This window comes from Podarcis bocagei (genome assembly GCF_964188305.1).
Source record: "Podarcis bocagei genome assembly, chromosome: 2".
In the NCBI taxonomy this organism is placed as follows: domain Eukaryota; kingdom Metazoa; phylum Chordata; class Lepidosauria; order Squamata; family Lacertidae; genus Podarcis; species Podarcis bocagei.
The window spans coordinates 11,982,456-11,996,000 of NC_138126.1; the positions used below are offsets into that span (position 1 = coordinate 11,982,456).

General features: G+C 46.3%; 1 protein-coding gene across 2 annotated transcripts; it reads right to left on the reverse strand.

The window, feature by feature from the left end:
• LOC308580381 (uncharacterized protein) lies at window positions 1–10,758 on the reverse strand. 2 transcript variants are annotated; one of them, XM_081181889.1, is made up of 4 exons: window positions 10,741–10,758; window positions 5,688–6,627; window positions 3,894–4,008; window positions 1–2,692 (listed from the first exon to the last, which is right to left on the reverse strand). In XM_081181889.1, the coding sequence occupies exons 2-4, from the start codon at window positions 6,369–6,371 to the stop codon at window positions 558–560; spliced, it is 2,934 nt and encodes a 977-aa protein (XP_081038015.1). In that variant the 5' UTR covers window positions 6,372–6,627; window positions 10,741–10,758; the 3' UTR covers window positions 1–557. The 2 variants fall into 2 exon arrangements, with proteins under 2 accessions (XP_081038015.1, XP_081038014.1); XM_081181888.1 differs by having other exon boundaries at window positions 1–2,695.
• Window positions 10,759–13,545: the final 2,787 nt, after the last annotated feature.

A 13,545-nucleotide genomic window follows, 5' to 3' on the forward strand; every position in this document is an offset into this window, starting at 1 on the left:
CGGCTTCACAAGGTGTTTAATAGAACCAGAAAGCTGAACTGAAAGATGAGACAATAGACAGAGGCAGCGGGTAGAAAAGAATGAAGAATCCAATTCAGAGAATCCCCCACCTTGCCTAGGCCAGGAATAAGGAACCTTTGGCCGTTCAGATGCCATCAATACTACAACTCCCATCATTCCCCAATAACTTTGGTCATGCTGGCTGAGGCTGATGGGAGTTGGAGTCCGGCAGGATCTGGGAGGGCCACGGGTTCCCCAGTCCTTGCCTTGTTTCCCCCAAGTCGGAATGGGTTCCAGATGCTTTTCAAGTGTAGCTGGTCCATCGCAAGCCACTGGATGCTGTCGCTATTTTGCAAGGCTCAGAAGAAGGAAGGGGAGCTGGAGGAGAGGTCTCGTGTCCCCACCCAACTTTCTGGGTACAGGCAGTGCCTCCTAGTCTCTGTTTCCGCCAAGATGCCTAGCAAGACTGGAGTTTTTGTAAAAGCGTCACTCTCTCAGCCTGTGCTATATAATGGTTTTGGCCCTGTCCTCAGCACGGGCTACAATGGAAGCATCTCTTATTTTTTCTTCTCGCAGGCATGGGTCTTCTGATGCCTGATAAGATTAGATCTTTGACAGAAGCCTTGCCCACAGTCTACGCACCTGTGGGGCTTCTCCCCTGTGTGGATTCTCCGATGGACTGTAAGGTGCGCCCTTTGACTGAAGCCTTGCCCACAGTCCAGGCATTTGTGCGGTTTCTCTCCCGTGTGCGTTCTCTGATGTACAGCAAGGTGTGTTCTCTGACTGAAACTCTGGCCACAGTCTGTACATTTGTAGGGCTTTTCACCCGTGTGGATTCTCTGATGCCGGATAAGGTTGGACCTCTGGCTGAAGCTCTGCCCGCACTCTGTGCATTGATGGGGTTTCTCTCCTGTGTGGATTCTTTGATGGATGATAAGGTGAGCTTCCCACGTGAAGCTCTGTTCACAATCTGGACATTTGTAGGGCTTGTCTCTCATGTGGATTCTCTGGTGGGCAATGAGGTTTTTCCTTCGGTTGAATTTCCCCCCGCAGTCAGAGCATTTGTGAGGCTCCTCACCAGCATGGATTTTCTGATGCCTGATAAAGTTCGATTGCCAATTAAATATTTTCCCACACTTAAGGCATTCATACGGGGTTTCTCCCACCTCAATTCTCTCATGTCTGCTAGGGTTCAACCCTGGATCTACACTTTCCGGACAACCTGAACTTCTGTATGATGCCTCCTCTTCTGTATGGACTTTCTGATGATTGATAAGGTGCGGGCTCTGACGAAAACTCTTCCCACAATACGAACATTTGAAAGGTTTCTCACCTGTGTGAATCCTCTGGTGGCTGATGAGGTTCGTTCTCTGATTGAACCTCTTCCCACAGTCAGCGCATTTGTGTGGTTTCTCTCTGCTGTGGATGCTCTGATGTCGAAGAAGGTTCCCTCTCCGGGAAAATGTTTTCCCACATCTGAAACACTTATACAGGTTTTCTCCTGTGATAATTCTTTCGCGCCGAATACGGTTTGGTTTCGGATTGAGAGCATTGTCTTCAGTGTGAATCTTTTGATGTTTGATCAGGTTCGATTTCTGACCAAAGCTCTTCCCACAGTCTGAGCATCGGTAGGGCTTCTCTCCAGTGTGGATTCGGTGATGTCTCACAAGGTTGGATCTCTGGCTAAAGCTCTGCCCACAATCACCACACTTGTGTGGTTTCTCCCCCGTGTGCAGTCTCTTGTGTATGAGGAGGTGTGCTCTCCACCGAAAGCATTTTTCACAGTCCGGACATTTGTAAGGCTTCTCTCCGGTGTGAATTCTCTGGTGAGCGTTAAGGTTTGTCCTCTGGTTGAAACGCTTCCCGCATTCCGGACACTTATGCGGCTTATCTTTTGTGTGGATGCTCTGATGCCTGAGGAGGTTCCCTCTCCGGGAAAAGACCTTCCCACACTTGAAGCATTTGCATGCGTTTTCTCCAAACGGAATCCTTTCGAGTCTGTTGTGGTTTGGCCTCTGACTGAATCTCTTCCCGTAAGAAGAGTACCTGTGTGGTTTGTCGTCCGAGTGCACGCTCTGATGTTTGATAAGGTTTGATTTTTGAGTGAAACCCTTCCCGCACTCTAGGCATTTATAAGGCTTCTCTCCAGTATGAACTCTGTGGTGCCTGACGAGGTTGGAGATATGACTAAAGCTCTGACCACAGTCTACGCACTGGTGCGGTTTCTCTCCTGTGTGAATTCTCTGATGGATGATAAGGTTTGCACTCCGACTGAAGCTCTTCCCGCATTCTAAGCACGGGTAAGGCTTTTCACCCGTATGGAATCTCTGATGTCTAGTAAAGCTAGTCTCCCAATTAAAGGTTTTCCCACACTTAAAGCACTGATACTTCTTTCCTCCCGTGTGGATTCTCTGATGCCTGTTGAGGTTTGATTTCTGAGTAAAAGTTTTCCCACAAATATTGCACACAAACTGTCGCTTTCCCGTGGAAACTCTTCGTTGTGCTACAGTTTCACCAGATGCAGCACTCTGGCAAAGGATGGATGTATCACTCTGACTCTTGTCTGTCTGTATTCTCTCTTCCTGCCTCGTCCCGTCTTGATCCCCAAAGCCCACTTCTGGGTCTCGAGGCTTTATTCTTTCCAACGGCACCTCAAATGAGGGCCTTTCTTCCTCGCTCTCCCAGCCATGGCCTGCTGGAATAAAAAACAGAAGCTTGTTAAAAATGGAACCTGGAAAAGACACTATGCTGGCCTGACCCAGCAGGGCTTTTCTTAGAAAGCCTAAATGGAACCTTCATGTTCAAAATTAGTCTATCTCTGAATACCAGTTGCTGGAGAAACAAACAACAGAACAAAACCTCACGTTTCTTGTTGTGGAGACCCAGGAGTCGTTCAGCCAAGGTGACAAGAAGATGTGAAGGACTGAGAAAGAACTGGAGAGGGGGAATTCCCAGCTTCCCCTCATTTTTGCATCTCTAGACTTTTCTCTGTTCGGTTAGGGGCAGCATTTTCTTGGGAAATCTTACTGTATCATCATCATCGAATCACAGAATTGTAAGGCTAGAAAGGTGTTGCGTTCTGAGGCCAAAGGAAGGAATGGACCCTGATTAAAATAAGACATGAGGCTTTGATCTGCAAGGCTCTCGGAGAAAGTGCATTCACCACACCCCTCACCAGGCCATTTTATTAGCAAAAGAATCCTTTACACAGTGCTCGTAAGAACCAATCAGATTTCCTCTGAGCATTCAAACAAACCTCAGGTGGGGGCAAAGTTAAACTATAAACACTAGTTAGGCATACATACTCTGGAGTAAATGAATAAAAACTACAAAGGAGCGAATATCGCAACCCCGGAGATCATAAACAATCAGTACACATGATAAGAAGGATGGCCAGGCGGACAGTGACCATTATCACCTTAATGTGAAACCTGTTTCCTGGCCTTAAGATTAACATCCTAAGATTACCTATTAGAAAAGCTACATCAAAGAAACTGCCCATAGTCTTTAGATGACCCAGGATGCCTGCCTGTCTGTTGAAGTGTGTACGTGACTTGTGAAGAAACAAAAATGCGCAGTAGAGGCAAAAGGGCATGAATGTAGAATCTGATGGGATTTAATCAGAAATTATCGTCAATATATCAAACCCAGTCAACACAATGCGTTCATCGTGGACACGATGGCTTGATGTATATTTTATAATTCCTTATGGTAATCCCATCCGATCCCTACAAAAGGACCCGAGGGTCATCTAGTCCAACCCCCTGCAATGCAGGAAAATCGTTTCTGGAATTTTGAAAAAATCCTCCCATAGAAGTCCAGGGCGGCAAACAATAGCAAGGTAATATGGGGAGGGGAGCGGGAAAACCACTGCTACAGTGAAAGATGCTTACCCAGCAATGTGGCCCCCTCCTGGCCTTCTTGCTTGATCTCCCTGGGGTGGGGCCTCTCTCTAGCATCCTCTTCTCGAGAGAAACTCATCGCCACCTCCTCAAATTCTCCCAGCACCTGAAACGCAGTAAGCCAGAGGTTTGGAGGCAAAGCGTCGCAGTGTGACTCGAGTGGTCAGTTCACATAGGGTACTTTTCCTTTTTAAAGAATTAACTCGTATTTATTGGTTTAAATAACTAAGTATTTATAAACAGGCTGAGGAGGCAGGGATCTGGGAAATTGATGTTTTTACAGTGGTACCTCGGGTTACATATGCTTCGGGTTACAGACGCTTCAGGTTGCAGACTCCACTAACCCAGAAATAGTGCTTCAGGTTAAGAACTTTGCTTCAGGATGAGAACAGAAATCGTGCGGCTTAAGAATGGACCTCCAGAACGAATTAAGTTCTTAACCTGAGGTACCACTGTATTATGTTTTTAGATACGCTGTAAGCCACTCAGAGTGGCTGGGGAAACCCAGACAGATGGGTGGGATAGCAACAACAATAACAATAACAACAACAATAATAATTCTACTTGGAAACTGGAGGGTGCAGGAGGAGAAGCAAATAATGAAGGAGTATTCTGGAAAAGGGGGGGCATAGAATCAAGAGTTTGAAGGGGTCCTGAGGTCATCTAATACAACCACCTACATTGCAGGAATCTCAACGAAAGCATCCATGACAGATAGCATGGCAGTTTGGCACCGTGAACAGAAGCAATTCACAATTTGTTGCAGGCCCCACTTCCGTAATAACTTCGCATGTCATTAATCTATTTTTAAAACAATAAATCAACAATTACACTGTACTACTAGTGTCTGATTTTTATTATTAATGTATATTTATTACTAAATAACAAATTCAAAATTTATTTAGCATCATTATTGTTCGTCACAATTGTACTATTAACATGGCACAATAATGAAATAATAAGTTACTTATTATCTTTAATTACTACTATTGTATTATCATTAATTTTTATAGCAATACAGTCATACCTCATGTTACGTCTGCTTCATGTTACGTTCTTTCAGGTTGCGTCCCGTGGCGACCCGGAAGTCCGGAAAGGGTTACTTCCGGGTTTCGCCGCTTGTGCATGCTCAGACGCGCAAAATGACGTCATGTGCATACACAGAAGCAGCAAATCGCAACCTGTGCACAGACGCGCCGCTGTGGGTAACGTTCTATTCATGTTGCGAACGGGCCTCCAGAACGGATCCCGTTCGCAACCAGAGGTACCACTGTACTTGCCTATTGCTTTGTTATGGCCAATTATTATGGATTCCACGAGTAATAATAATAATAATAATAATAATAATAATAATAATAATAATGACAACCATCATTATCACCTTCTGGCAGGAACATCTCAACTAAACCATTCACTACAGCGGTGAGAGAGTTGGACTAGACCCCAGGAGACCCAGGTTCAAATCCCCATTGGCCATGAAACTTTCTGGGTGACCTTGGACCTGTCAGTCGCTGCTTCTCAGCCTACTGTACCACACAGGGTTTTGTGAGGATAATACGGGGAGGGGAGAGAACCATGCCTGCCACCTTGAGCTCCTTGGAGGTGCAAATGAAATAAACAACAATGAAGTAATCATCATCCAAGTCTGTACCCTCTTTTCTGTAGCATCTGCTGATCTACTGGGGCTTTTTTCTACCCGACTTGGGATGCGACAGAACCAAAGCGCTCGCTGCCAACCCCAATTGAGACCCCTTCAGAGTGTGGGACGGTGGGAACTATCCTCACCTCCTGTTTCCACCTCTCTGCCTCCTGCTGCCTCAGCAGGAAGTCTTCGGCCAGGGCCACCGCCTGGGCACAGGTCTCCGGCCCGCCTTCGCCCACCCAGCTCTGGATCTCCTCCGGCAAGATGGCCAGGAACTGCTCCAGGATCACCAAATCCACGATCCGCTCCTTCGTGTTGAGCTCGGGCCTCAGCCACTCACAGCAGAGCTCCCGCAGCCGGGCCCAGACTTCCCGGGGCCCCTCAACCTCCTGGTAGCAGAACCAGCGGAAACGTTGGCGCCGTGTTTCAGCGCTGGCAGTCTCTCCCTCGTGTGGGGTCTCCCCCTTCACAGCCCCGCAACCCGCTTTCTCTCCGGGCTGCACATCGGTCCTGGGAGACCTCTCTCTGATGCCTGAAGGAAGTCCGTTCACTGCTTCTTGCTGGCAAACCCTGGCCGACGTTTCCGAGAGCGCCAATGGAACGGGGAGCTGAGGAGAGCTGGTCCACCCGGAAAATGGGGACTGTACGTTCTTCAGGAACTCCTGCCACTGGGCCTCCCAGCAATGGGACAACAACCCATCGTCCAGTTCGGCTTGCTTCGCAATGGCCCGGCTGAGGCATTCCCCAATGGTCCCACCTTGGGGGGTCTTTCTGAAACGTTTTGGCCCCTCTGGTGGGGTGGACCCCGCAGGGTCCAGCTCTTCCATTTTCACTTCCTTCTCCGCCACAGCATTATACGGGTGGGGAGACAAACAGGACACCGTCCTTTGCTCAGCGGCAATTTTGTCTTTGGGCTTGGTTCAACCAGTTCCGCTTTTGCATCACTCTCAGCCTATATGCCAACCATCAAGCCTTGGGCAATTTCGAGAAGAGGACCAGACGGAGGTGGCGATGTTTCAAAATCCCTTGGCTACACAGCCAGCCATAGGGCTCTCTCCCCACACTGGAAGATTTGTTTTTTTTCTGAAGAACAGAAAGGAAAGATTTTTTTTAAAAAAATAATTTTTATTGAATGGTTTTATGTTACAAAAAACAATACAGCCATACTACCACTAAATATAATTAAGAAATAAAAATTACATATATCGATATTTAGTTTGTTATTTGTTATTTACCATCTTATTTCCTCCCAAACATTGCATACAACAACACACATATGTGCAGACACCCACACACCCACACCCGCACACAAAATGATAATAATGAAAGTAAATATTTTTTCCCTTTCTTCCAAAATCTTTTCTTCAACTTTGACTTCCTGTCAAGTCCCTTTGCATATATTTTATCTTTCATTTGAATGTACACATTCAGAAAGGAAAGGTTACTGCACTTGAGGCTTTTCAGTACTGTTGTACCTTGGTTTTAGAACAGAATCCATTCCGGAAGTCCGTTCGACTTCCAAAAACGTTCGACATCCAAGGCATGGCTTCCGATTGGCTGCAGTAGCTTCCTGCATGCAATTGGAAGCCGCAGAAACCGCGTCAGACGTTCGGCTTCCAATGAACATTCGCAAACCGGAACAGTCACTTCCAGGTTTGCGGCGTTCAGAAGCCAAAACGTTCACGTAGCAAGGTGTTTGACAGCCAATGTACGGCTGTATAGAAAAAGGAGGTGTAAGAGGCAACATTACTGAAATGTATAGAATTACAGTGGTGCCTCGCAAGACGAAAAGAATCAGTTCTGTGATTCTCTTCGTCTAGCGGTTTTTTCGTCTTGCGAAGCAAGCCCATTGACGGATTAGCGGATTAGCGCTATTAGCGACTTTTAGCAGCTTTTAGCGGCTTATCTGCTGATCGGATCAGCTGATAAGCGGCTTAGAAAAAGGGGGGGAGGAAAAAAACCCCGCAGGAACTCGCAAGGCATTGTCGTCTTGCGAAGCAAGCCCATAGGAAATTCGTTTTGCGAAGCACCTCCAAAACGGAAAACCCTTTCGTCTAGCGGGTTTTCCGTCTTGCGAGGCATTCGTCTTGCAGGGCACCACTGTATGTATGGAAGAATTATGCTATGGAGGAAGTAGAAAGCAGAGAGATCACATTCTTGACATGAGCCAACGGTGTAATGCAGAAGCAAAAACTACTAATGCTATCCTAGCCTAGGGTCCTCGTATTTACGGGACCGCCTCTCCTGGTATGCCCCGCAGAGGACCTTAAGGTCCATGAATAACCATAGTTTAGAGGTCCCGGGCCCTAAGGAAGTCAGACTATCCTCCGCCAGGGCCAGGGCCTTCTCAGTGATGGCTCCAACCTGGTGGAATGCTCTGTCCCATGAGACCAGGGCCCTGCAGGATTTAACCTCCTTCCGCGGGGCTTGTAAGACAGAGCTATTCCGCCTGGCCTTTAATTTGAATTCAGCCTGATCTTTTATTTCCCTTCTCTTCTCTCCCCCTTTTATGAAGATTACCCACTCTGAGGCCCCACAGCTAACTCTCTCTTGGCCTCCTCGCTGGCCCAAGTAGGACTAATTCAGCCAGGTAGCCCTGGTGACTATCTAATGCTTATTGGATGAATTTCCCCCAAACTGATTTCTGAACTTTGAATTTTATTGTTATTCATGTTTTTATGCTGTATTTTATGCTGCTTCTACAATTAAGTGTTTTAAATTTGTTGTTAGCCGTCCTGAGCCCGATTTTATGAACCAGGAAGGGCGGGGTATAAATAGAAAAATATTATTATTATTGTTCTTATCAACAAAAGATCAGGCCAAATAACCATCACACCTTGCCCAACAGGGACCAATCTTGAAAGCCCACATGCAGAACCCAGAAGGCAGCAGTGCCCTGCCCCCAGCAATTGGTATTCGGATGTACACTACTTCTGAACATGGAAACGTTTGCTTAGATCCTTTGGTACAATAAGAACATACAATAATATGATTATTAATTATTATTATTATTATTATTATTTATACCATCTGGCTGGGTTTCCCCAGCCACTCTGGCGACTTCCAACAGAATACAGTGGTACCTTGGGTTACATACGCTTCAGGTTACAGACTCCACTAACCCAGAAATAGTACCTCGGGTTAAGAACTTTTTTTCAGGATGAGAACAGAAATCGTGCTATGGCAGCAGCGGGAGGCCCCATTAGCTAAAGTGGTGCTTCAGGTTAAGAACAGTTTCAGGTTAAGTATGGACCTCCGGAACGAATTGAGTACTTAACCCGAGGTACCACCGTATTAAAAATAAAATAAAACTTCAGACATTTTTTAAAATGGCGGCAAACAGATTGAGATTGAATCCTGACAAGACAGAAGTACTGTTTCTGGAGGACAGGAGGCGGGAAGGTGTGGAGGATTCCCTGGTCCTGAATGGGGTAACTGTGCCCCTGAAGGACCAGGTGCGCAGCCTGGGAGTCATTTTGGACTCATAGCTGTCCATGGAGGCACAGGTTAAATCCGTGTCCAGGGCAGCTGTGTACCAGCTCCATCTGGTACGTAGGCTGAGACCGTATCTGCCCACGGACTGCCTCGCCAGAGTGGTGCATGCTCTAGTTATCTCCCGCTTGGACTACTGCAATGCACTCTACGTGGGGCTACCTTTGAAGGTGACCCAGAAGCTACAACTAATCCAGAATGCAGCAGCCAGTCTGGTGACTGGGAGCGGCCGCCGAGACCATAAACCACTGGTCTTGAAAGACCTACATTGGCTCCCAGTACGTTTCCGAGCACAATTCAAAGTGTTGGTGCTGACATTTAAAGCCCTAAACGGCCTCGGTCCAGTATACCTGAAGGAGCGTCTCCACCCCCATCGTTCAGCCCGGACACTGAGGTCCAGCACCGAGGGCCTTCTGGTGGTTCCCTCACTGCGAGAAGCCAAGTTACAGGGAACCAGGCAGAGGGCCTTCTCGGTAGTGGCACCCGCCCTGTGGAACGCCCTCCCACCAGATGTCAAAGAGAACAACAACTACCAGACTTTTAGAAGACATCTGAAGGCAGCCCTGTTTAGGGAAGCTTTTAATGTTTGATGTATCACAGTATTTTAATATTCTTTTGGAAGCCGCCCAGAGTGGCTGGGGAAACCCAGCCAGATGGGCGGGGTATAAATAAATAAATAAATAAATAATAATAATAATAATAATAATAATAATAATAATAATAATTATTATTATTATTATTATTATTATTATTAAAAAACAGACTCTCACCACACAGCAAAAAACAACAACGAGAAGAAGAAGAAGTGTTTGGATTTGATATCCCGCCTTTCTCTCCCTTTGAGGAGTCTCCAAGCGGCTAACATTCTCCTTTCCCTTCCTCCCCCACAACAAACACTCTGTGAGGTGAGTGGGGCTGAGAGACTTCAGAGAAGTGTGACTGGCCCAAGGTCACCCAGCAGCTGCATGTGGAGGAGCGGGGAAGCAAACCCAGTTCCCCAGATTACGAGACTACCGCTCTTAACCACTGCACCACACTGGCTCTTAACTCACTGCACCACAAGGCATGCTCTTGCTCGGACCTGACCCCAGATGCTCAAATCTAAGGCGGGGTCAGTTGGTTAGAGTGTGGTGCTGATAATGTCAAGGTTGCAGATTCAATCCCTGTACGGGGATATCTACACCTTCCTGCAGTGCAGGGGGCTGGACTAGATGACCCTCAGGGTTCCTTCCAAATGTACGGTTCTATGAATCTCACCATAGAGTTATAAAATCTAGAGGTGGGAACCGGGACCATGCTCAGGCATTGTTTGAGTTAATTTTTTTTAAGGCAAGCAAGCAGGAGGACAGAGGCTTCCTCTTAAAGGGGGGGAATTTCACCAGCTGAGAGAACAAACCACCTAGCTTAAGCTGTGGCCAAGGGCGTCCCAGTTCTGCCCAGGTCCCTTTTCCTGCCCAACCAGTGTGGCTCAGTGTCAGAGGATCTGCCTGGCATGCAGAATGTCAATCTCCAATGGCATCTCTAGGCCAGCCTGGGAATGGATGCCCCCCTGCCTGAAACCTTGGAGAGCTGCTGCCAGCCCGTGCAGGCAACACCAGCCTGCCTGCCTCTTCTCCCCCTGCCTTCCTGCCTTAGGACCACCTCAACCCCCTACCCCTGCAACCCAAATGCCCCCCCCCCAGCTTTGCTCTCACCCCTCCTCACCCTCAAAGTGCTGCCTCTGGGTGCAAAAAAAAAAGAAGAGGAGGAGGAAAAAGGAAGTTCCTCCTTTCCTTCCCCACCCCCAGCAGCCCACCCCAGTTCCCACGCCTCTCTAGGAGCCGCAGCTCGCTGCCTTTAACCCTTGCCCAGCCGCACTGAAAATTAATTAAATTCCCCCTTTTCCAGACAACGATCAAAAAAGCCGGATCCACATCCCAAAGATGCTAAGGGTGTGTGAAAAAGAGAGACGGGGTGGTGGGAATGGAATGGCTTGCATCCCTCAACAGGAGCACTGCAACATTTTGTTACAGTGGCCTCATTTGTTATTGATGGTATTCCCCCCCACTCACCATTTATTTCAGGTCACCAAAATCTGTGTGCTGCTTAAGTACAATTTAAAAGACACCCTCAAAGTGGTTTTACAGAAAGAATACAATTTTTTTTTTAAAAAAAGAAACATCAGGGAAAACAACTATTTAAAAGGTTCAGAAATAATTAAAAACAGCGAAAAGTTTAAAAAAAAGTTTCAAATACATGTCGACATCCTTCATATCTGGATAGGCTTGTAAAAATAAAGGTTCTACAGTGAAGGCACCTGCCTGATGTCAATAGGCAGAGAGTTCCAATATTGATTTCTGATGCTATTGTTATTTTAATTTATTACACTGTAAACAGCATTTTAAAAAATGCAATCACAAAAAATATGGTAGCTCTTTACCCCCCCCCCCCGCATGAACATCTCTGTATGTGGATAAATGGCAGGAAATACAGTATGATTTATATGCTGCCTTAGAGTTTTTAATTTGATTCTACATATGTAATTATTATTAATATTGATTATTTTCCGTCGTTATCCCTGAGAAACGTAGAAAAAAATAGCATATATCTATCCGAAATAATAATAATAATAATAATAATAATAATAATAATAATAATAATAATAATAATAATAATAATAATAATTTATTTGTACCCCGCCCATCTGGCTGGGCTTCCCCAGCCACTCTGGGCGGCTTCCAAAAAAATATTAAAATACTGTAATACATCAAACATTAAAAGCTCCCCTAAACAGGGCTGCCTTCAGATGTCTTCTAAAAGTCTGGTAGTTGTTGTTCTCTTTGACATCTGGTGGGAGGGCGTTCCACAGGGAGGGCGCCACTACCGAGAAGGCCCTCTGCCTGGTTCCCTGTAACTTGGGTTCTTGCAGTGAGAGAACCACCAGAAGGCCCTCTTCAAACTTACATGACCCTTTAAAAATTAGCTGATGAAGGTGAATACATCAAAATGGGTCCCTATCCTGGTTTCTGATCCATAACTGACTTCTGACTTCTGCTCAATGATTGAAACCAAGACCTCCACATTGAATCGGAGTATGGACTAACATGAATTTATCTCTACTCATAAACTCTTACCTTTAATACTGTAACGAATTATTGTGTTATACATATCTTTATGAGTTTTGAGACTGTAATCTCTGTTAGAGTTTGTAATCTCTATTTGAGTTTGTAATCCTTGTCAGAATACATACTTTTGAATGGATTAGTTTGTGTTACAATTGACTATTGATCTGACTATTGATTGACTACTCCCACTATTGAAACTTACGGTACATTGGCCTGAGTTCTTGGTGTGCTTTTTTCTTGGTATATTTAATAACAAGAACTCCAGCTTATTTAAGGAAATACAGTATAGCATATAAATATGGTGAAGGGCCTTGTAGGGGGTTTCCCCCCCTTTCTCTCCTCCCTTTTTCCCCTCTTGCTTTTATATCATTTGGTTCTTTTTAAAATTCTTGTTTTGTGGGCTAGTTTGATTCTGATTGTATTTTATGTAAAAATATTTCAATAACATTAAAAAAAAAACCAAAACCCCAGAACAGCAGTGCTCTCCACTACGCTCTTAAGACATGTTGGTTATGTAGAGTCTCCATATTCAGGAGTAGTCGAATGCTGTAAAACTACAGTTTCACCAGAATCAGCACTCCAGCAAAGGATGCTGTTAAATATGGGGGGGGGGAGCATGGTTTTTGTACTCCACGGAAGATGAAGTCCCGCTTTTCCTTTGGACATCCCTATTCTGCCCGCGGACTGTCTCGCCAGAGTGGTGCATGCTCTAGTTATCTCCCGCTTGGACTACTGACACAAAAAACATCGGGTGCTTCCACATGAAACGTTGCACCTTCAGGGATGGCAGCTAACAGATTGAGGTTGAATCCTGACAAGACAGAAGTACTGTTCTTGGGGGACAGGGGGTGGGCAGGTGTGGATTCCCTGGTCCTGAATGGGGTAACTGTTCCCCTGAAGGACCAGGTGCACAGCCTGGGAGTCATTTTGGACTCACAACTGTCCATGGAGGCGCAGGTTAATTCTATGTCCAGGGCAGCTGTCTACCAACTCCACCTGGTACGCAGGCTGAGACCCTCCCTGCCCGCAGACTGTCTCGCCAGAGTGGTGCATGCTCTAGTTATCTCCCGCTTGGACTACTGCAATGTGCTCTATGTGGGGCGACCTTTGAAAGTGACCCGGAAACTACAACTAATCCAGAATGTGGCAGCTAGACTGGGGACTGGGAGTGGCTGCTGAGACCACATAACACCGGTCTTGAAAGACCTACATTGGCTCCCAATACGTTTCCAAACACAATTCAAAGTGTTGGTGCTGACCTTTAAAGCCCTAAACGGCCTCAGCCCAGTAGACCTGAAGGAGCGTCTCCATCCCCATCGTTCTGCCCAGACACTGAGGTCTAGCTCTGAGGGCCTTCTGGCGGCTCCCTCACTGCGAGAAGCAAAGTTACAGGGAACCAGGCCGA